This window comes from Mastigoproctus giganteus, chromosome 12, assembly GCF_048544385.1.
Source record: "Mastigoproctus giganteus isolate SK-2022 chromosome 12, ASM4854438v1, whole genome shotgun sequence".
NCBI lineage: Eukaryota > Metazoa > Arthropoda > Arachnida > Uropygi > Thelyphonidae > Mastigoproctus > Mastigoproctus giganteus.
The window spans coordinates 172,483,450-172,507,030 of record NC_143586.1 but is presented as its reverse complement, the minus strand read 5'-3'; the positions used below and the strand labels follow the sequence as shown (position 1 = coordinate 172,507,030).

The 23,581-nt window shown below is 37.5% G+C and overlaps 1 protein-coding gene across 1 annotated transcript in view; it reads left to right on the top strand.

The window, feature by feature from the left end:
- The window catches only part of LOC150077598 (phospholipid-transporting ATPase ABCA1-like), a gene marked incomplete at its 3' end in the record, with an annotated part of 856,770 nt that overhangs the window by 146,184 nt on the left and 687,005 nt on the right, over window positions 1-23,581 (top strand). The window contains exons 4-5 of the mRNA XM_090386943.1: window positions 4,276-4,417; window positions 12,794-12,942. Coding sequence (XP_090243069.1) covers window positions 4,276-4,417; window positions 12,794-12,942 — 291 coding nt within the window. The remainder of the gene's footprint in view (window positions 1-4,275; window positions 4,418-12,793; window positions 12,943-23,581) is intronic.

Sequence of the window (23,581 nt, the reverse complement as noted above, 5' to 3'; positions counted from 1 at the left end):
GAGGAGATTCCAAATTGCCAAGTCTCTGACAGGGAATATCAGAACGGACATATGCACAAGTACCACCTTTGAGGCGAAAGGAATCATACAGCGAATAATTTGGGCAACTGAGATGAGCAGTAGATGAATCAACCGATAACTGAGATTCTGTCAGAAAAAGTACATGGGGTTTGGCAGACTGCAAGTGGAAATGGACATCGTTGAGATTAGAATTGAGACCACGTATATTTGTGAAATGAATTAGGAAGTCCTTGGGAGGTTTAGATCTTTTCGCAGATAAGCTTGCTCTATTAGTTTGACAATTCATGGTGTATTCGATAGTAAGAAAAGTAGGTGGGACATGCTGTATGAAGTAATGAAATTTTTGGATATGGCGTACATGTGGTAAGAATATACCCAGATCCTTGACATAACGTGGCCTCGACAATGCTCCCCGCATACACACTACTCGGACTCCCTCCAGTCACTATCTGGCAGAGTAGAGGCAGCAAGATTATACACTAGCTGATCCGGAAGCTTCCTAGAGAGTTACCAATAGGTTCAGTCCGGTGTACTAACTAGCGGCCGGCCTGCGAACACCGTTTTAGAGCTGTACCCTCGAAATGTAAGGAATATTGGATCTCGCCACGACGTTCATCATAACCTCAAAAGTCATCAATCATACTGCATGATGGAAGAGATAGGGAAAGGTTGACCGGAACTTAGCTCTAGAGGCTAAACATGGGTTCCACCATTTCAAGCCTCCAATAAGCAAAGTGGTGGTATTTCACCGGTTGATGAGAGTCATCTACCACCTAGTACTGCCTGGTAACATAGAGGGGCGGCGTTCCTCCATGTGGTGTGGGCGCCACACCTCGACCCCTGCTTACGTTGGTTCACACCTGGGTGGTCACCCACCATGTACTTGTGCATGGAGGTTATACCCAGGATTACTAACAGTCCCACCATCGTGAAGGTGCCAGCAGAGGATTTGGCTGTCACAGACCGTCCGGACTTCGCCGAAATTGGGTCCACTTGACTTGAGTGTCACCCAAATATCAGTTCCATCAGCGTTTTAGACTCCCAGATAGCAAGTACAGCTTGTCTGTCATATCTGAGAGAATGTCTGTGACAACCTCAAGGACCAGTTGGTATGTAAAGCCTAGTAGCTTCCAAGATAAGTTCTTTGAATGCTTCCCATTTTGAATGTGCTGTTGGTAACATCATCAGTTGGTCCCACTGTATAGAATTTAAATACTGTCTGAGTCCATCGTAGTCGCCTTTACGAAAGCAATAACCCTTCCCTTTACCCCTAATGGTAGTTACCTCTTTGAGTAAATCCCACTTCAGCACACTGTGATCACTGCCACCTAGTGGTTCATTTACCTGCAGATTCTTAATGCATGAAGAATCACTACTGATAATCAAATCAAGAGTATTAGTCCCTCTAGTTGCCTCCTGAACATGCTGATGTAGAAAACAATCATCCAATAAATCCACAAAAGCCTTGCTAGTGTGTGAGTGACCAGCTCCCAAATACCAGTCAATATCTGGGAAATTAAAATCCCCCATTATAAGTCTCTCTGATTTACTGGCCCACTCTATTTCCCCGTACAGTTTCTTATTATACTCATCAGAGTCATTAGGCCTATAGCACACTCCTACTCTCAATTTTGATCTCCCAATGCTTATGTCACACCAAACTGACTCGACACTGCACTGTCCAGCAATGTCGACTGGCTTCACTTCCTTGGATTTTATGTATTTCTTAACTAATAGCATAACCCCTCCTCCCTTCCTATCCTGTCTATCCTTTCTGTAGACATTGTACTCCCCAAATTCCAGTTCTGCATTCCTTATATCTGTGTGATACCACGTCTCTGAAATCCCCACAATATCTGCCTTTGATGTTTTGAGCAATACCTCAAATTCATCAAATTTATTTACTAAACTCCTAGCATTGGTGTACATGCAAGTATACATGCACCTGTTCTTTTTCTTAGCTACCCTAACACAACCTATGTGTTTATTTGTACCCGAGTGATTCCCAGCAGTCTCTGAAATATCCTGCATCTTATTTTCCAGGCTGCGGCTCATTCCAATAGAAGCAGTGCAAGAATCACTTTCACCTCTGCCAGTGGCTACTGTTAATCTATTAGTCCTTGTATCCCCCCAATCTAGCAGTTTTCCGACCCACCTAACACTGCCTCGATAGCATCAGCAAACATTCTTGCACCCTTTCTATTTAAGTGTATCCCACCCCTGTAGAAGCAGTCTCTCCTGCTTGATGACAGATGGACTAAGAAAATAACAATGGTACACAAGAGGATCTAGAAGAAAACCCAGAAGACAACAACTGAGATGGACAGATGATATTCGTGTGTTTGTGGGTAGTAAATGGATGGCCATTGCACAAAACAGAAGAAACTGGAAAGTTGCTGGAGAGGCCTTCATCCTGCAGTGGATTGAAAATGGCTGATAATGGTGATGATGAATCTGCTTTTACCTTTCAGGCATTTTCAATTTATTCCACTTTAATTACACTTGACAGGTCAGCAATACTACTCAGTACACTGATCAAATGCATTTGTCTACACACACACACATATATATATATATATATATATATATATATATATATATATATATATATATATATATATATATATATATATATATATACCTGCAGTATAACTTCTATTAGAACGATGTTCGTGTTCTTTCACTTCCTAAGTTTTCTTTTCATTTTCGTAATTTAATATCAATAATTATTTATGTCCAATCTTATTTTCTCTATTTTATTTTGACCACAGAGGGCTCCCATAGTTCTTCTCTTCTGAGCAACTCCACCATCGTTGTCATAGTTTTCCCTCTGTTTGCATTCCATTCTTATTAATCATATTCACATAATTGTACCTTATTAATCATGATCGCATATTTTATTGTCATTTCTTAATTATATTTCACTCAACTTGTTTCTGCCAATTATCGTAGGTATTTAATTTTCCTCTTTTTCATATTTTTATTTTATTTTATTTCGTAAAATATACAATACAAGCTAGCGGTATTAATTTCCACTTCTACTAACACTCTCACAGCCAAGGCCCTCTCTATGAGGTTGGGTACTTACACCCCCAGCTTGCCTAGTATCCTTTAAACTCTTTTCCTTCTCTTTACATCTTTCTACTTTCTACTCTTCGTTTTTCCGTTCGTTGAACTATTAGTGTAATACGAGGGTGATTCGGACATTCTCACTTTCCTCTTTCTCACTATCTTCGCCTCTGTATTTTTAACTTCTTTTCCCTCCCCTACCTTGCATTGCTTCCTTTTTTCTATACCGCTACCTTGTTATTTATTTATTTATTACATACTTTCGATTTAAACTGGCGTTCTTACATACTATCGACTCAATTTATTTCCAATTACACTGCGTTACTCAATTTTCTTAATTTATTAATCTAAATACACTGCGGTTACGTTATTCAATTTATTTCCAAATACACTACGTTACTTAATTTATTAATCTAAATACACTGCGTTGGGGCTACCTCACTCATGTTTCTGGAGATATAAAAATTTTTTTTTTTTTTTTTTTTTAATTTTTTATTTATTTTTTTTTTTTTTTTTATTTTTTTATTATTTTTTATTTTTTATTTCCTTTTCATTTCTTCAGCTTCTCCATCAGCATGAGTTTGCATAGAAACACAGTGTTTGGTACATGATCAGGTGTAGCCCCCTGATGAAATACCTGATCTATGTACCAATTTTTAATTTTTAATTTTTATTTTAATTTTTATTTTATAATTTTAATTTTTATTTTATAATTTTTATCTCTATCACCCTCCCCTCTTTTTCTTTCAGCTTTTGTACATATAATTGGCCTGTTAATTCGGCATTAATTCGGATTTAATTCTACTTAATAATTATTATTATTTTTTTTTTTTTTTTTATAGGATCTTAACATTCTTTTTCTCTTTTTTCTTCAACTAGGCTCGGCATTTTGTGTTTAATAACTTCTCCATCTATATTTTTATTTTATTTTTATTTTATTTTTATATATTTTTATTTTATTTTATATATATATATATATATATATATATATATTTTTTTTTTTTTTTTTTTCTCATAAAAGTCTTGAACTATAGAAGGCTAGCTTAGGTATCTTTACAGGTCTTAAAAGAATTACATGTTTGAATAAAATGTACTGCCACTTTTTTTTTGTATTAAGTCATTTATTTAATTGTAGTCATTTGGATCTTGTTCTAAATGCATTTACTTTCTCTTTTTGTTTATTAGGTAATTTTGATGAAAAAGCAATGCCATCAGCAGGAGTCCTTCCCTTTCTTCAAAACACTCTTTGTACATTTAATAATACTTGCCATCCTACGATTTATAATGAAGATATTAGAAGTAAAATTATTGGGTTAAAGGCATCGCTGTAAGTAAATTCAGGTTAAATATTTATATTTGTGTATTATTTTATAACAAATCATTGTTAATAAAGTGAATAAAAAAATTAAAAATAATTACTTTTTATTTATTATCAGAAATTTACGCTTTCACAACTAGGTAGGATTAGCAAGTCAACTGATGTGCTTACAGAGGGTTTATTATTATTATTATTATTATTATTATGAAAACACACCAGCATGATAATTAACTGGAATTGATAGTGGACATTCAAAATGTTTAATCCCAGGGGCTCATATCAGGTGAGAATGGGCTTGGCACACCCAGGGTCCTGAGCTGGATATCATTCTTCTTCTCTTTCTTGGTGATTTTCTTCTACTTCTCTCTCTCTCTCTCTCTCTCTCTCTCTCTCTCTCTCTCTCTCTCTCTCTCAGGGTAACTCAGAAATAATTTTTTTTTTTTTCGTGGGTTGGTGCGAGGGAACCTGAGGCTTCCTTGCACCAGCCAAAAAAAAAAAAAAATGGATGGATGGAAAGCTGTTTTGTAAGGCAAGGTTTCTCAAACTGAAAGGTGGAATGCAATGTTTTATCAACATAAACTGTGGATAGGATTTCTGGTTAATGGAAGAAGGTTATTAATGTATAAGAGGAAAAGAGTGGGAGAAAGAACTAAACCTTGGGAACACCAGAATTAGTGAAGAAGACAGAGAGCTATCTACCATCATCTGCAGTGAGCCGTCAAATAGAAAACTGGATATCCAATTACAAAAAAAAACAGTTGGCAAACTATAAGATGGAAGCTTATTTAGAAGTCATTTAGGCCAAAAACGATCAAAAGGCTTTGATATATCAATTGAAATTGCTTCGAGTTTAACTCAACTTTTTCATTGAATTTGTGCATAGATTGGTAACATCAGCCGGAATGTCACCAGGGGATTGACACTAATGATCATTGATCAGATAGAAGGTTTCTAGATAGTTCAAGGTTTTGATGTAGGTGGGAAGAGAGTCGGGCAAAAGTTGCAACCGATGGCTTTGGCAAGAGACCAGAATGCTTGACTATCATTTGTACAAAAAACAAGTTTTTTACTCTTAGCTTGTTCGAAATCTAGTGTGGATTGATTGATAACTGTTTTACAATTATTGCGAGCTTTGGTGTAGACAGAAAATGAACCTGGAGGTGTAGATACAAGCCAGTTATGATATGCAGCGTTCTTCTCTTGAACAGCCTTAGCGCATTTATTAAAGTTTAGATAAAGGATGAGATTTTAAGGTGGCATGTGGAATAAAGGATTTCATATGGAAAGATTGTGCAAGGCTCAAGGGGTAGAATTTTTGAATATTTGCTGATGCTATCGAGGCAGTGTTAGGTGGGTCGGAAAACTGCTAGCTTGGGAGATACAAGGACTAATAGATTAACAACAGCCACTGGCAGAGGGGAAAGTGATTCTTGCACTGCTTCTATTGGAATGAGCAGCAGCCTGGAAACCAGGATGCATGGTATTTCAGCGACTGGTGGGAAGTCATTGCGGTACAAATAAACACATGGGTTGTGATAGGGTAGCTAAGAAAAAGAACAGGTGCATGTATACTTGCGTGTACACCAATGCTAGGAGTTTAGTAATTAAATTTGATGAATTTGAGGTATTGCTCAAAACATCAAAGGCAGATATTGTGGGGATTTCAGAAGCGTGGTGTCACACAGATATAAGGAATGCAGAACTGGAATTTGGGGAGTACAATGTCTACAGAAAGGATAAACAGGATAGGAAGGGAGGAGGGGTTATGCTATTAGTTAAGAAATACATAAAATCCAAAGAAGTGAAGCCAGTCGACATTGCTGGACAGTGCAGTGTCGAGTCAGTTTGGTGTGACATAAGCATTGGGAGATCAAAATTGAGAGTAGGAGTGTGCTATAGGCCTAATGACTCTGATGAGTATAATAAGAAACTATGGGGAAATAGAGTGGGCCAGTAAATCAGAGAGTCTTATATAATTGGGGGGATTTTAATTTCCCAGATATTGACTGGAATTTGGGGGCTGGTCACTCACACACTAGCAAGGCTTTTGTGGATTTATTGGATGATTGTTTTCTACATCAGCATGTTCGGGAGGCAAATAGAGGGAGTAATACTCTTGATTTGATTATCAGTAGTGATTCTTCATGCATTAAGAATCTGCAGGAAAATGAACCACTAGGTGGCAGTGATCACAATGTGCTGAAGTGGGATTTACTCAAAGAGGTAACTACCATTAGGGGTAAAGGGAAGGGTTATTGCTTTCGTAAAGGCGACTACGATGGACTGAGGCAGTATTTAAATTCTATACAGGGGGACCAACTGATGATGTTACCAACAGCAAATTTAAAATGGGAAGCATTCAAAGAACTTATCTTGGAAGCTACTAGGCTTTACATACCAACTAAGAAATATTGTTCAAGATTTAGGCCTAAGTGGATGTCAGATGAACTAATGAGACCTATGGCAGAGAAGAAAAATGCATGGGATACATATAAATTAACACGTGACACAGAAGCCTATGATAGATACAAGTTGATCTGTAACCAAGTTACAAAGGAGGTTAGGCAGGCGAAGGCAGATTACGAGAAATCTTTGGCAAGGGATGCAAAGAAAAACAGTAAAGAGTTCTTTACTTATGTAAACTCTATAAGGAAGGGGATGAATCAGATTGGTCCACTTGATATTGATGGGTCAACTGTTGATGATCCTGCTCAGGTAGCTAACAAACTGAATGAATATTTTGCATCAACATTCACACATGAGGAGTTATTCAGCGAGGGGAATGCCACAGGTGTATTCAACTCTGGCAGTAATCTAGAGAATCTTGTAATAACTGAGAGTAAAGTGGAGGAGAAATTGTTCAAGATAAATACAAGAAAGGCACCTGGGGTGGATGGGATCTATCCAGTTATATTAAAGGAGGCAGCAAAGGAAGTAAGCAAACCCTTAACCATAATTATGAGAGCTTCCTTGGACTCAGGGGAAGTACCCATGGACTGGAGATGTGCAAATGTGACCCCAATTCACAAAGGAGGATCAAAGGGCGACACAAGTAATTATAGACCTGTTAGTTTAACTTCTGTTCCCGGAAAATTAATGGAGGCACTGGTTAAAGAAGCACTGCAGGATCATCTAGACAAGACTTCAGTTATAGCTCAGACACAGCATGGTTTTGTTAAGGGGAAGTCTTGCCTGACCTATTTGATTGGATACTATGATGCAGTCACAAAAGAACTGGATGCAGGGAATAACTTTGATATTATATACTTGGATCTTAGAAAGGCTTTTGATACTGTTGCACATGGAAGACTGCTGCACAAATTGGAGCAGTGTGGCATTGGAGACAAATTGCTGCTATGGATAATGGGGTGGTTGAGGGGGGGAAGACAGAGAGTGGTAATCAATGGACACTGCTCATCGTGGACTAATGTTATTAGTGGAGTCCCTCAGGGTTCAGTATTGGGTCCATTATTGTTTTCTGTATTTATAAATGATATTGATGATGGTATATCCAGCTTAATGTCCAAGTTTGCAGACGATACGAAGGTTGGCAGGGTTGTCAAGGACACTACTGCAACAGGATCTGGAAAGGTTGAGCAGATGGGCTGAGAGGTGGCAAATGAAGTTTAACATTGACAAATGTAAAGTACTACATATGGGAAACAGAGCAACGTATCAACTCTGTGGTACTACACTGACAGTGGTAGAGAATGAAAGGGACCTGGTGGTGGTTGTGCAAGCAGATATGAAGTTTTCTGAGCAGTGCAGACAGGCTGCAAGAGTAGCTCATGGTGTATTGTCGATGATATATAGGAATTTTTCTAGCAGGGGTAAGGAGGTGATTATTCCCTTGTATAAGGCAATGGTCAGGCCACACCTAGAGTACTGTATACAGGTCTGGAGGCCTGATTTCAAGAAGGATGTAGAGATGCTGGAACAAGTACAGAGAAGGGTGACAAGATTAGTGAATCGAACAAAGGGGTGCTCTTACGAAGAAAGGCTTAAGTTTTGCAAATTACAGTGTCTGGGGACTAGGCACCAGCGAGGTGATCTGATGGAGGTGTATAAAGCCTTGAATGGTTTGAGTATGCTCAATGCTGATGGGATTCTTCCTCTTGCTCAGAATAATCACCTGAGAGAGCATAAATTCAAATTGAGAAAAGACAGATGTAGGGTAGACGTGAGGAAATTTGCCTTTAGCCAGCGGGTGGTTGGTTGGTGGAATAGACTTCCATCCCTTGTCGTGGAAGTTGATAGCCTAAATAAGTTTAAGGCTCAGCTGGACAGGTATTTCGAATGAACAGAGGGGTGAAGTGGAAGTAGTTATTTTTTATTTATTATTATTATTATTATTATTTTTTTTTTTTTGGCTGATGCTGCATAAGCTTGCTTTCTTGCATCAAATGCATCTACTAATGCTAATGCTAAAAGTAGGAAAAATTTTTTTTTACTTCAATTTAATCTTTTTTAAATGTCACTCTTAATCTATCTTCAAATTATTGTAAATACTATGTATTGTTATTTATTAGAATTTTTAGAATACACACCCTCTAACTGATTGACTATACAGTGGAGGAGTCATCTTACAGAATCAATCTTACGACATCAATCTTGATTAAATAAGTAAAAAATGGTGTACTAGCATTAGTCAAGGCATATGATGCAAGAAAGCAAGCTTATACAGCATAATCCAAAAAAAAAAAAAAAAAAAAAACCTTCCCATTTTGCCCATCTGGTCACTCCCAAAGTTTGTCTAGTTCAGCCTTAAATTTATATAAGCTATCAACTTCCACAACAACAGATGGAAGACTGTTCCAGCAATTGACTAACCCATGGCTAAAGGAAAACTTCCGCACATCTATTCTACAACTGTCTTTCCTCAATTTGAATCTATGCCCCCTCAGGTTCTTTGTCTGAGCAAATGGAAGTATCCTGTCAGCATTTAGCCTGCTCAATATTTTCAAAGCCTTATACACCCGAATCAGATCACCTCGTAGGTGCCTAGTCTCCAGGTGTTGCAACTTGCAGAACCTAAGCCTTTCTTGATAAGCACACCTCCTTGTTCCTCTCACCAATCTTGTTGCCCTTCTCTGTACTCGTTCTAGCGACTTTACATTCTTCCTAAAATGAGACCTCCAGACCTGTATGCTGTACTCTAAGGTGTGACCTGACCGTTGCCTTATACAAAGGGATTATCACCTCCTTGTCTCTACTAGCAGAATTCCTATATACCATTGACAAAATTCCATGACCTGCTCTGGCAGCTCATCTACACTGCTCGAGAACTTCATATCTGACTGCACAATTACCTCCAGGTCTTTTTCATTCTCCACCTTCCTGAGTGTAGTACTATACAGTTGGTATGTTTCTCTTGCCAACCTATGTATCATCTGCAAACTTGGAAATTAATCCTGATATACCTATAAAGAATTTAGGGCATAAGCCTCAAGCTATGGAAAAGTCTAGACTATGTATAAGTATAGTGCGAAGGCATCAATAATACATAGCCAAATCTGAATGAACAGAATATTAGCAAAGCAGCATCGTTTTAAGTTATATCTCATATTTTAAATACCTTCACAACGAGTTGCCATGATATTGCACTACTTCGAATAAGTAATGCTTCACCTGAGGAGAAGACTAATGTTACTTATTCTCAGATGGATACCACCACCCAGACGGCACCGTTTCAGGGCTATTTGGCCCTTCTTCGGTGGGTGGGTAGGTACCCGAGTGATGCAATGATGGCAAAACAATTATGAAGTATAACTCCACAATATGAGAGATGCCTGATGGTGTATGATGTATTTAGACTATAAAGCATTTAGGGCATAAGCCTCAAGCTATGGAAAAGTCTGGACTATTGATGCCTTCGCACTATACTTATACATAGTCTAGACTTTTCCATAGCTTGAGGCTTACGCACTAAACGCTTTATAGTCAAAATACATAATACACCATCATGCATCTCTCATATTGTGGAGTTATATCATACTTCATAACTGTTTTGCCATCATTGCATCAATTGGGTACCCATCCACCCTCCAAAGAAGGGCCAAATAGCCCTGAAACGGTACTAGGGGGAGCCTGATATGTCCGGAGTTTCCAAGAATAGGTAACAACAGGCTTCTCCACTGGGGAAGTGTTGCCTATTCGAGGAGTTTGAGTTTGTTATTGTTATTTGGTTTTTAGGAGCATTAGCAACTAAGGCCATATTGCTCCGGGATATGCGGTGGTCATTCCCTGACCTTCCCGCATCCTCCGTATTTGGTGGTGACGGGCTCGAACCCCGGTCTAATCAAGCAGCGTATGTTACGCACTGCTGCTCCTTCCCACCTGGCTACGGAGGCGCCTGGAGTTTGAGTTTTTGAGTGGTGTGAGTTGAAGGAGTTACTGCCCCTTTCATTCTTCTACACTATTTCTTTTCCTCTTCCACTCCTACTATTACTTTCCCTCTACCCTTTTGGTTTTCTAAGTCTAATAGGGACAAGTGGATAGTCGAGTTATTATCCCACACATATACAAAATAGCCCTGAAACGGTGCCGTCTGGGTGGTGGTATCCATCTGAGAATAAGTAACATTAGTCTTCTCCTCAGGTGAAGCGTTACTTATTCGAAGTAGTGCAATATCATGGCAACTCGTTGTGAAGGTATTCACAATATGAGATATAACTTAAAACGATGCCGCTTTGCTAATATTCTGTTCATTCAGATTTGGCTATGTATTATTGATGCCTTCGCACTATACTTATACATAGCCTGATATACCTTCATCAATATCATTGATAAATACACAAAACAACAACGGGTCCAGCACTAAACCCTGGGGGACTCCACTAATAACATTAGTCCACATAGAGCAGTGTCCATTTATTACCACTCTCTGCCATCTCACACTCAATATGTTTATCTATTGCAGCAACGTGCCCTTAATGCCATACCGCTCCAATTTGTACAGCATCACCTACTAGTAGGTGAAGATATTTCTTTGAGGATTTGGTGTAAATTTCTTGTAAGAAAGGAGGAAACTAAGATAGCACAGGAACAGTAATGAGTAAAAGTTGATTTTGGAATGCATGACTTTGGGCCAGTCACCTCCCTCGCACCTGGTGATGACTATGAACACTGTGATGGACCTGGCAGTATAGTAGTGCCACCACTGGTGATACCTTTGCCATTGAATACGTCTACCATCACTTTGACTAGTCAGCACAAAGGCTGACATATTTATGGATGGTAAAGATACCACTGTGTCATCATTACTAACAACATAACATCACCTGCTATAAAATTATCCCTTTGTATGCTTGATGTTCATATGTATTTGTATGCTTGTATGAGCATCATGAATAATATAGCAGCTGCTCTGCAATATATAGCACTGATTTAAAATTTTTGTTGTTTATAAGGATGTTGTTGGACCTAACTGGCCATTGTAACTGTTCTTGAAGCATCTAAACCACTATTATACTTGCATCCTTGATATGGCTTCATCATTACATTGATTACATCCTTTGTTTTCATAAAGATCGTCTGGCCACGAACAACCCATTATTCTAATTAAATATTTAATGAAATTTAATTTTCCTTTTTTATGAGGAAAGGACAGCTGAATTTTTTGAAACTTGTATTTCAGCCTTAACTGACCTCCTTACTTGTCACATCTTATGATTTCATAAAATTCTTCTGACTATTAACAAATCTTAATGTTTGCCTTTTGTTCAAATTTAACATCTTTTTTTTTTTTAAGGAAAGGACAACTGAATCGAATGAAATGCAATCATATTTCACCTTTATATTCATTTTTCTGAATGAAAATGCCTCTCACAAATGATTCTTCCACTGCTCACGTTTGGAAATTCTTCCTATTGCAGCCCTACATATGCACATTGTGATTGTTCACGTGCGATGGTTTATAATATCTACATTAGTTCGGAAACTGGATTCTTCTTTTTATATAACTTATTTCCAATGTGACTGTTTTCTCAGATTTTTTACTAATTTATTTATAAAAATTTTATACAAAAAAAAAAAAAAAAATTTAAATATATTAGCATACTTACACAAACAAAATGAAATAAAAAATCTGTAAAACCTGATCATCAAATGTGGTATATATTCGAAATCTACCTCTTCAGGTTAAAATGATACTTTTAGTCTCTTTAAAATTTATGTGATCCATGTATTTTAATCATGAATTTTTTCAGTTTTATTTCATGATTTCGGTCCTGAAATAACTTTATTTGCCAAATTATAAAATCTGCAAGGGGACTCCTATATTTTACTTAATCCAGCTTTTTCATGTTCTTGAATTGAAAAATCTTTGATTCTTTATAATATTATGCATATTTTCTCTTGTTTCATAAATATTTTATTTTTTAATAGGATTATAAACGTTATAGAAGAATTAGAAGATATTCTAAACACTCATATTAATAATGAAGCTGTACAAAATTTTAAAAGCTTATCAGTTGATTGGGAAAGCCTAAGTTTATTTGTAAAAAAATTAACAGATCCTGTAGTTCCCTTGTCAGGTATGTAATTATTGAATTTAAATTGAAAGCTGTACTTTGTTTTCTTTTAAATAACATCAATATATCTTTGATCCATCCTAAAATTTAACCATACATGCAAACACATTAAATATTTGAGAAAATTTTAATTTTATTTCATAAAAGTTACAGATGTATAAAATGTTTTAAATGTACTATATACATTAATGCTAGGAGCATTGTAAATAAATTTGATGAATTGAAAATACCATTTGAAAAAAATGTATTGTCAGTTTTGTATTGTATTTGGATGTCTATTTTATTTTATTGTTATTTTTTATTTTTTTTTATGGAGAAATTTTACTTGAACTTAATGAAAATCATTTCTGTATATTATTGAAAATTATTGGAAAGCTGAATTGGTGGTTGTTGGGGGGGGGGGAGATGTTTTTGTTAATGAAAAAAGAGTTTAAAATTTATAAATAAAATAAGATCTTTTCAGAATTGTGGTTCACCTATCTATGAATCTGCCAGAAAAATTGTACTCATTTGACCTAATTTGATCCATCACAGTGCCCTAAAGATTATCTTGGGAGCATTCAGAACATCCCTTGTCCACAGTCCATATATACTGGTGTACAACACACTGCTATGTTGTGGGCACCTGTATGTGGTGAGAGTACCTTCCAGCGATGCTTCTGACTTTCCAGACTAGCATCACTGAATCTAATACCTATATCTTGCATCACTAAATCTAATACCTATATCTTAGTTCCAGGGTTACATCATTGGAATTTGATACATCCAACCATGTGCCCATTATTAGCATTAGCAGAGACATATGATGCATATATTATTCAGCATCAGCCAAAAAGAAGAAAAAAAAAAAAACTTCCCATTTTACCCATCCATTCTCTCCAAAAGTTTTTCCAGTCCTTCCTTGAATTTATTTAAGCGATCAACTTCCACAATGACAAATGGAAGTTTTCAAGCAGTCAGCTACCTGTTGGCTAAAGACAAATTTCTGCACATTTATTTCTACAACTGTCTTTCCTAAATTTGAGTTTATTCCCCCCCCCCTCCCCCTCGGGTTTGTAATCTGTGCAAGATGAAGAATCATATCAGCATTGAGCCTGCTTAAACCATTCAAGGCCTTATACACCTCAGTCAGATCACCTCGCAGGTGCTTAGTCTCCAGATGCTGCAATTTGCAGAACTTAAGCTTTTCTTGGTAAGAGCATCCCTTTCTTCCCCTTCACCAGTCTTGTTGCCCTTCTCTGTACTCATCCTAGCAACTTTATATGTAAATTCAGAAAGGGGGATACTGTTGGATGAGGGGGGGCCCAGTCCTAACACACCACTTTGGCCCCTGCTTTGATAAGATTGCAAATCTTGGATAAACCTAACTATGTTGAGTCAGTGATAGTTTTTAGTGCAACTGTCATCTGACTTGCTAGTTTTCAAGTGGACATCCCCACTTGCAAACTAGCAAGGATGAGGTACTTAGAGCATATGAAACCCCTTTTTTTCTCAAAGTAAATTCAAACTCTTCTTCTGGTGCTCCAATGAGCCCCCTGTTTCTACCAACAAGGTGATACTAGTAACATTGCAAAGAGACCCAGGACTAGGTGCAATATAGCTGAAGTGCCACAAAACTACAAACAACAAGACCTAGAACTGAGGAAATGCCATCAGTAACACCACTATTTTTCATCATCCATTTTACCGGGGTAACTGGCAATTTGGAAAATGACACCCTTTCTGCAAATAATGCAGAAGTATTGAAAGGCTCCCCAAAATCCATAAAAAAAGTTTGCATTGTGGAGATCTTTACTTAAAGAATCATGTTCTAATCTTGCAGAGAGAGAGAGTCCTCAAAGGCACTTTGATAGGAGGAATACCCATCATTGTGATTCCCCCCCTATAAAATGCTTAATTCATCATGTAAAAGAAAAAGAAATCTGCACCAGACTAAATGATCAAGGCTTGATGGCTGTAAAGCAAATATCTGGACTAAAGCAAATATCTGGTGTAAATATGGACTCTCATTCCTATAGAAGTTCTCATTCTCAACGCCCCATGGCCACCAAGTTCCATCAAAGCAGGCTACTTAAACTGCCCAGTAAGGATTTATGTTCCAAATCCACTCAGGTGTTTTAAGTGCCAAAAGTATGGCCACTTGCAAACAGCCTGTTGTAACTCCCCTCTCTGCCCACTGCAGTGCCAAAGGCCACAAGCTGGGTAGGATTACCCATTAAGGCCATGAGGCACGTGCCTAGGGGCCCCAGGCTTTGGGGTCCCCCAAGCCAAGACTCCTATAGGGTTCTAAAATAGATTAATGTTTTCAGTAAACATCATAAAAATCTTGATTATTTTAAGCGAAAATTTTTTCAAAACAATTATTATGTTTTAATACATATTTTGAACAGCGCAGACTATCTACGCTATAAATAATGCCGAAATACTAATGTCGGCACTAGTTGACAAGATTCGTATTTTGTATTTTGAACAGCGCGCACTATCTACGCTTTAAATTAAACCGCATTACCAATGTTGGCGCATGCCGCTGTTGACAGCTTCGAGGTCACGAAAACTGATTGCATTGCCGAGATAGGAAGTTTCGCCCGGTTGCTCCTTAACTTCATTTGTTATTGAATCGTGTAAGAGTGAGGTGTTTGTTTCAAAAATAACTTTTTAGTGTGACTTTTCATGTTTTCATTGTAGTGAAAGTAAAAAAAAAACTTTGTAAAATTGTAAAAAAAAACTGATAAACAATCAGGTTAAAGAGCAAATGTAAGTAATAAACATTTTTTTTTTGGAAAACTCAAAACTAAATCTCATAAACATTTTTTAAATTTACTTATTTTACCCTTCACTGTTTAACTATGAAGCAGCGGTACCCAAGTGGAGCAGAAAAGCAGAAAGTACAACAAGAAAAGAAAAAAAGAGAAGCGAGGGGGCAAACATCTTTAACAAATTTAGGATTTCTTGAATTAAAAGCTAATGGTGCTAGTAGCATTTCTTCGACATCGACATCCGAGAGCTCTATTATGAAAAATGAAAATGATGAACAAGTAATCGCACCTTCTTCTTCGCCTAGTTCCAGTTCAAATGGTGAAAATTTTAAGGAGAGAGGAAAATTTGTGCTTAATGATAATAATGGACCAGAAAGTGCATACACACGGTTCTGTTCGTATTTTGCCAAATAATGATTGTGCTGAATGGAATAATTGTGAGCAAGAACAGCTTATTCAATATTTTGTTCAAAAAGGTTATTTTTCACAAATTATTGATTTTGATGACAAAGAAACGATATAAAGTCTACGCTGCAAATACGTGGAGGAGTTCAACGGTTCATTTCAAATGGAAAATGCTGAATGGCAAAGAAATTGATCGTCCTTGGCTAGTTTTTTCACCAAAGACAAAAATGGTGTATTGCAGATTTTACAAGTTATTTTCTTCGGTTGAAGTTCGGGATCAACTAATAGTTGGACTTAATGACTGGAAAAATGCCAGATGTCGGCTTTCGACCCACAAAAATAGCGCAGCTCATTCAAGATCGGTTGTGAGTTGGTCCATTCGATCTAACAAGAAGGGTTTGGATACTCTTTTTATTAAAAAAAAAAATGGAAACTCAGTCCGAATATTGGAAACAAGTATTACGAAGAATTGTCGATGTAATACTTTTTCTTTGTGAGCAAGGGCTTGCACTAAGAGGAAAAAACAATGTTTGTATCGCCTTTCAATGGCAATTATTTGGGTATGCTAGAATTATTAGCAAAATATGATGTGTTTCTGGCAAATCACATAGAGAAATTTGCAAATTGTGGACATGGAAATGTGTCATGCCTGTCCTCAACTATTTGTGACGAATTTATTCAATTGTTAGGAGAGTATGTACTTGATAAAATTCTAAAAGAAGCAAAATACTTTGGTATTATAGTAGATTCCACTCTTGATTTGTAACATGTCGATCAGCTGACTTTTATAATAAGATGTGTAAATCCAAGTACTTTTGAAGTACACGAGAAGTTTCAAATTTTTGCCTATTAAAAGTCACAAAGGCAGTGCATTATCTCAAGAGATTTTACAATTTATTCAAGATTGCAACCTCGATATAAAAAACTGTCGTTCTCAAAGTTACGACAATGCAGCAAACATGTCAGGGAAATACAGTGGAGTGCAAAGCCAAATAAAAGAAATCAATGATCTGGCCGAATACATACCATGCAGCGCTAATTCTCTAAATCTCGTGGGACAAACCACAGTGAGTATTTGCGTTGAAGCAACTGCATTTTTTGGACTTATTCAAAAACTATTTAACTTTGTGTCCGGATCTACTTACAGATGGAATTTATCAAATGAACAAATTTGCTTAAATAATTTAAGTGATAATCGACCTTTTATGATTAAATCCCTTTCCGATACAAGATGGTCTGCGCAATTTGACGCAGTTAGATCTTTAAAATCAAATTATATTTAAATCATTAAATTTTTTAAAATGTTAGCAATAGACACTGAACAAAATGGCGACACAAGAAGTGAAGCAGCAAACATTTTGTTCAAACGATGCGAAATAGAAACATGTATAGTATGTGTATTTTGGTACAATATTTAGGAAAGAATTGATAAGGTCAATAAAATATTTCAAAAAGATGCAGTCATATTGAAAGAGGTTACAGATCATTTAAGAAGTTTAATAGAATGTCTAAAACAAATTCGAGGAAATTTTGATCAATTTGAAACAGAAGGAAAAAAATTTTTAGAGTCCATCAAAAATTTGAATGAGTTTGAACTGTTTGACAACTGAAGAAGCATAAAATAAAATTGAAGATTTTCCCAGACGAATGATACTTTTTCATCAAATGATAATGTCGCATGATAATTTTTCAGCAAAGGATCGATTCAAAATTGAAACATATTTAGCTATGTGCGACAGTCTAATCACAGAAATGGCGAAATGCTCTATTGCCTACAAAAAACTTCATTCAAACTTTTCGTTTCTCTTTGAATATTGAGATTTTAATTCACAACAGAAACAACAGGCAGCTAAACAACTTGTCGCAAAATATTCAAATGATCTCGAAGAACTTTTAGAAAATGAAATAATTCAATTTCAACAACATGTCGCGCTTCACATCGAGGAAAAGGGCAAAAATGAAGGAAATATCATAGACATGTTTAAGGAAATTTTGTCCATGAAATGCTATCCAAACGTGAGTATCGCATTTCGATTATATTTGACATTGGTGTGCGGTGTGTGTGTGAAGGTGAGCGATCTTTTTCTAAGATGGCATTAATAAAAAATCAAAAGAGGGCTGTAATGAGCCAAGAGCGATTAAATGCCTTATCCCTAATTTCCATTGAACACTGGTTTGCCGAAAAAATAAATTTTGAAGACATAATCAATAAATTCGTGAATTCTAAAATTCGCAAAGTAAATTTGTAAAAACAACATAAAATTATTCATTAAACCAAAAAGTTTTATTATTTATCACCCTTTAACAGGCAGAAAAATCCAAAGTTCAAAAAATTCAAAAGTACAATTATTTGCCACCTAACTTTTATTTTTTTTAATTAATTTTTTCTTTTTTTATTATTATTTTTTGGGGCCCCCAAATATAATTTGCCTTTGGGCCCCAACTATTCTTAATCCGCCACAGGCCACAAGAGAAAGGAATGTTCACCTTTGAGGCTAATTAGTACAAATTACCAAAGAGAGCACACTGTACAGGCATGCTGTCAGTGGAAGAAAGAGAGAAGAATTCAAAGAATTCAAAAGCAGGAAACAATAGAATATTTCCTGTCAAGAAGTAGGAAACATGTACAATCACTAAATATCAGCAAGCTCTCATAACCCAGAATAAATGTGGGAAATGTATCACAGGGACACAAACAGAAATGACCATACTACCATCTGAGTCATTTATGTCCCTGTCACATCATTTTCTGAGTTAAAACAATCTCAAAAGAATCAATCAGCTGCCATGCCTGTAACATACCTTCTGCTGCATCACCTCTATCAAAACTGATTGTCAAGGAAGCGACAAAAACTCCCTGCTTGTGAATTGCAAAAACAAATTGATATAGAGATGAAGGAGGTGACAGAATACTCAGTCTTGGAACTGTTTTGCTGAGGAAGAAATAGACATATATTATATGGTTTATAGTGTTATAGGTCAAGTGGCAGAAAGTCTCCTCATTATGTAGTTTTGTAATGCAATACAAACTCTGTGAAGGCTAGCTAATGTGTGGTCTCTGTTGTATTGAGTTATGTTGGTCTGTTTTTTTAGCTGGAAAACCAAGGTTCCTCCCATCTCATTGTCCATCTACTGCTATGAAGAGGTGGGCCAGGTAGTAAGATGTGAATTCTCTTGCTGGAGTGAACCCAGACATCACCTGAGCCATGGCAACGAGAGCCCCTTAAAACAACCCCCCTACCTGAAGTTTTTGAATGGAGCACATGGGGGATGATAGTTCTACCTTGGAGAATAGATGAATGAGGTGGATGATAGGAAGACATTCACTGCAATTTTGGATAAAGAACAGAAGGAATACCCCTGTAGAGGCAGCTGGCTCTCCATGGGGGGGGGGGGGGTGTTAAGAACAGTAAAAGTATTTAGAGTGGTAGTGCCCACCAGGCAAAGTCATAGAAACAATGCTGTGACTGACACATTTTATTTATTTATTTAAATTTTTATTTTTTTATGAGATAAAACACAAGCACTCATTTGATCTTCAAACAATTTATACACATGGCCAACCATTCACACTATAGTTACATGCCTTAACCTGCAATTATAATGTTATGGAATTTTTATATATATTTATATACATTATTCAGAATGCATATACATTCCAATACTAAATATGGACATTCTCATTCACTCTTCCAGTCACACATGCTCACATCTGCTCAACACAGCCCTTTGATTGATTGATTGATTGATTTGGTAGTTGTTGGCGCATCGGCTTCTGTGGCCATATTGCACCTCCCAAGGTTTTTGCAGTACTTTGATCCAAGCCCGAGGCGGGAATTGAACCCGCAACCTTTGGGTTGCCGGACAGGTACTTTACCCACTCGGCTAGCCCGGTCGGCACAGCCCTTTGAATATAGACAATATACACACTTTATATTTTTCTGCAAGTTAAGTTCAATACACAAAGTCCTGCCCTAAAACAAGCTGCCATTTGCTTTTTAACACACACAGGCACAAATCATATACAAACACATACTCCCCAAGTCCCCAAACACATATTCATCTTCATACTTATACACACTTATTCATTCAAACTACAGGTTTGCTTACATATGTCCACACAGACATGGATATAGACAACACCAACTGAGATATGGGGGCATCGTGGAAACAAGCACATGCACACACACCAATTTCTCAACACACATTCGCTCATGCAGTTGTTTCACTTGATCATTTGCACTAACAAAAGGCGGGGAGCACATGCAGACAGGGCCCAGGGGGTCAATTTAGGTAGTCTATTTAAGTCACATTCAGGGTGGATCAGCTTTGTTCAGAATTTATTGTAGGTTGGATTAGTGCTATGTCAGCAGTAGGTGAATCTGTTTGATGAGTGTCTGACAGGTTTGAGAGAACTTGTCTTCTTGTTTGTAAGACTGTCTGGCCATATTGTGTGAGGGCTTTATAGTAACCTTCCTTGGTAATGAACAGGTGTTCCTGGTTTCTGGGAAGGGAGGCCGATTGTAGATATCATCAGACTTCTGGGATTGTCATAGGATGGGCACTCGTACAGTGAGTACGCCCAATCTTCAGCTGTGTGCCACAGGTGCAATTTAATTTATCTATCAGCCCTATTTGTTTGCTGACCTGTCTAGAACAGGATATGATCTAGCCAAGGAGGCTAGATCATATGTGCTAGGTGCAGAGACTGTGATGAAATTAGGTGCCAACTAATTTCATCACAGTCTCTGCGATGAAATTAGGTGCCAACTCAGTGTTCTGATGGGTGTCTATGAGAGTTTGAGGTGTAGGGGAGATGCCCTCGAGGGAATTAATGAGAGGGACCCATCAAGCTCTTAGCTGCCCCACTCAATTCCAGAGCTCACTCCTGTACATCAGGCAACATAGTGGCAATCTCCAAGACAGAATGCACTGGTTCCACAGGAATTAATTATTGTTGGTGACTCTATTGTCAGGGAAATAGGGAATATATTATGCAAACAGAATAGGTGGAACAGGACCAGGTCATGGCTGCCAGGGACAAAGGTTGATGATGTTGTAGAGCAGATAACATCTTTTAAGGGCACAAAAGGTGATGTTGTTGCACATGTTGGCATTAATTACATTAAGAGTAAGAGATCTGCAGATTTAATTAACAAGGACATGTCAATGTTGAAAAAAAGTCAAGCTAGGGTTCAATTTGAAAGTGTCTGCAATTCTACCCAGACACCGATAGGAGGGAGTATATGATGAGAGCCTTGCCAATCAATTTGACCCTGAAGAGATTGTGCAAGGCTCATGGAGTAGAATTTTTTTCGCCGTGGTCTGTGCTTGCTAATAGAAGAGACTGCTTCTACAGAGGTAAGATGCACTTAAATAGAAAGGGTGCATGAATATTTGCTGATGCTATTGAGGCAGTGTTAGGTGGATTGGAAAACTGCTAGTTTGAGGGGATTCATATACTAAAAGATTAACAGTAGCCGCAGGCAGAGGCAAAAGCTATTCTTGCACTGCTTCTATTGTAATGAGAAGCAGCCTAGAGAGCAAGTTGCTGGGGGATTTCTAGGACTGCTGGGAGTCATCATGGAACAAGTAAATACATAGGCTATTTTAGGATAACTAAGAGTAAGAACAGGTGCATGTATACTTACATGTACACCAATGCTAGAAGTATAGTAAATAAATTTGTTGAATTTGAAGTGCTGATCAAGACATCAAAACCAGATATTGTTGGGATATCAGAGACACGGTGTCACACATATATAAGCAGTGCAAAATTGGAATTTCGGGAGTACAGTGTGTACAGAAAGCATAGGTAGGGTAAGAAGGGTTATGCTGTTAGTTAAGAAACACATAAAATCTAAGGAACTGCATCCAGTCGACATGGGTGGACAGAGCAATGTTGAGTCAGTTTGGTGTGACGTAAACACTAGGAAAGAGAAAATGAGAGTAGTTGTGTGCATTAGCATTAACAAAGGTACCTGATGCAAGAAAGCAAGCTTATATAGCATCAGCCAAAAAAAAAAAAAAAAAAAAACCCTTATTTCACCCATCCACTCGCTCCAAATGTTTGTCAAGTTCTGCCCTGAATCTATTTAAGCTATCAACTTCTACAATGACAGGTGTAAGTTGGTTCCAGCAATCGACCACCCGCTGGCTATGGCTAAAGGCAAACTTCCGCACATCTATCCTACAACCGTCTTTCCTCGATTTGAATTTATGCCATCTCAGGCGATTATTCTGAGCAAGATGAAAAATCCCATCCGCATTGAGCATGCTCAAACCATTCAAGGATTTATACACCTCAATCAGATCACCTCACAGTTGCCTAGTCTCCAGACACTATAATTTGCAAAACTTAAGCCTTTCTTCGGCTTAACAAAGAGCAAAGAGCAACCCTTTGTTCCATTCACTAATCTTGTTGCCCTTCTCTGTACTCGTTTCAACAGCTCTACATCCTTCTTAAAATGAGGTCTCCAGATCTGTACACGGTACTCAAAGTGTGGCCTGACTATTGCCTTATACAAGGAGATAATCACCTCCTTATCCCTGCTAGAAAAATTCCTGTATATCATTGATAAGACAGTATGAGCTATTCTTGCAGACCATCTGCACTGCTCAGAAAACTTCATATTGGCCTGCACAATTACCCTCAGGTCCTTTTCATTCTCTACCACTGTCAGTGTGGTACTACAGAGTTGATACGTTACTCTGGGATTACTGCTTCCCATATGTTGTACTTTACATTTGTCAATATTAAACTTCATTTGCCACCTCTCAGCCCATCTGCTCAACTTTTCTAGATCCTGTTGCAGCAGTGTACTGTCATTAACAACCCTGCCAACCTTCGTATCATATTGAAACTTGGACAGCCTGATACACCATCATCAATATCATTTATAAATACAGAAAACAACAATGGACCCAACACTGAACCCTGAGGGACTCCACTAATAAAATTAGTCCACGAAGAGCAGTGTCCATTGATTACCACTCTGTCTTCTCCCACTCAACCATCTCTTTATTCATAGCAGCAATTTGCCTCCAACGCCACACTGCTCCAATTTGTGCAGCAGTCCTTCATGTGCAACAGTATCAAAGGATTTTCTAAGATCCAAATATATGATATCAAAGTTATTCTTTGCATCCAGTTCCTTTGTGACTATATCATAGTATCCAATCAAATTAGTCAGACAAGACTTCCCCTTAACAAACCCATGCTGTGTCCGAGCTATAACTGAAGTCTTGTCTAGATAATCCTGCAATGCTTCTTTAACCAATACCTCCATTAATTTCCCTGGAACAGAAGTTAAACTAACAGGTCTGTAATTACCTGTTGCTCCCTTTGATCCTCCTTTGTGGATTGGGGTTACATTTGCACATCTCCAGTTGTTATTGTTGTTGTTATTTGGTTTTTAGGAGCATTAGCAACTAAGGCCATATTGCTCCTGGAATATGCGGTGGTCATTCCCTGACCTTTC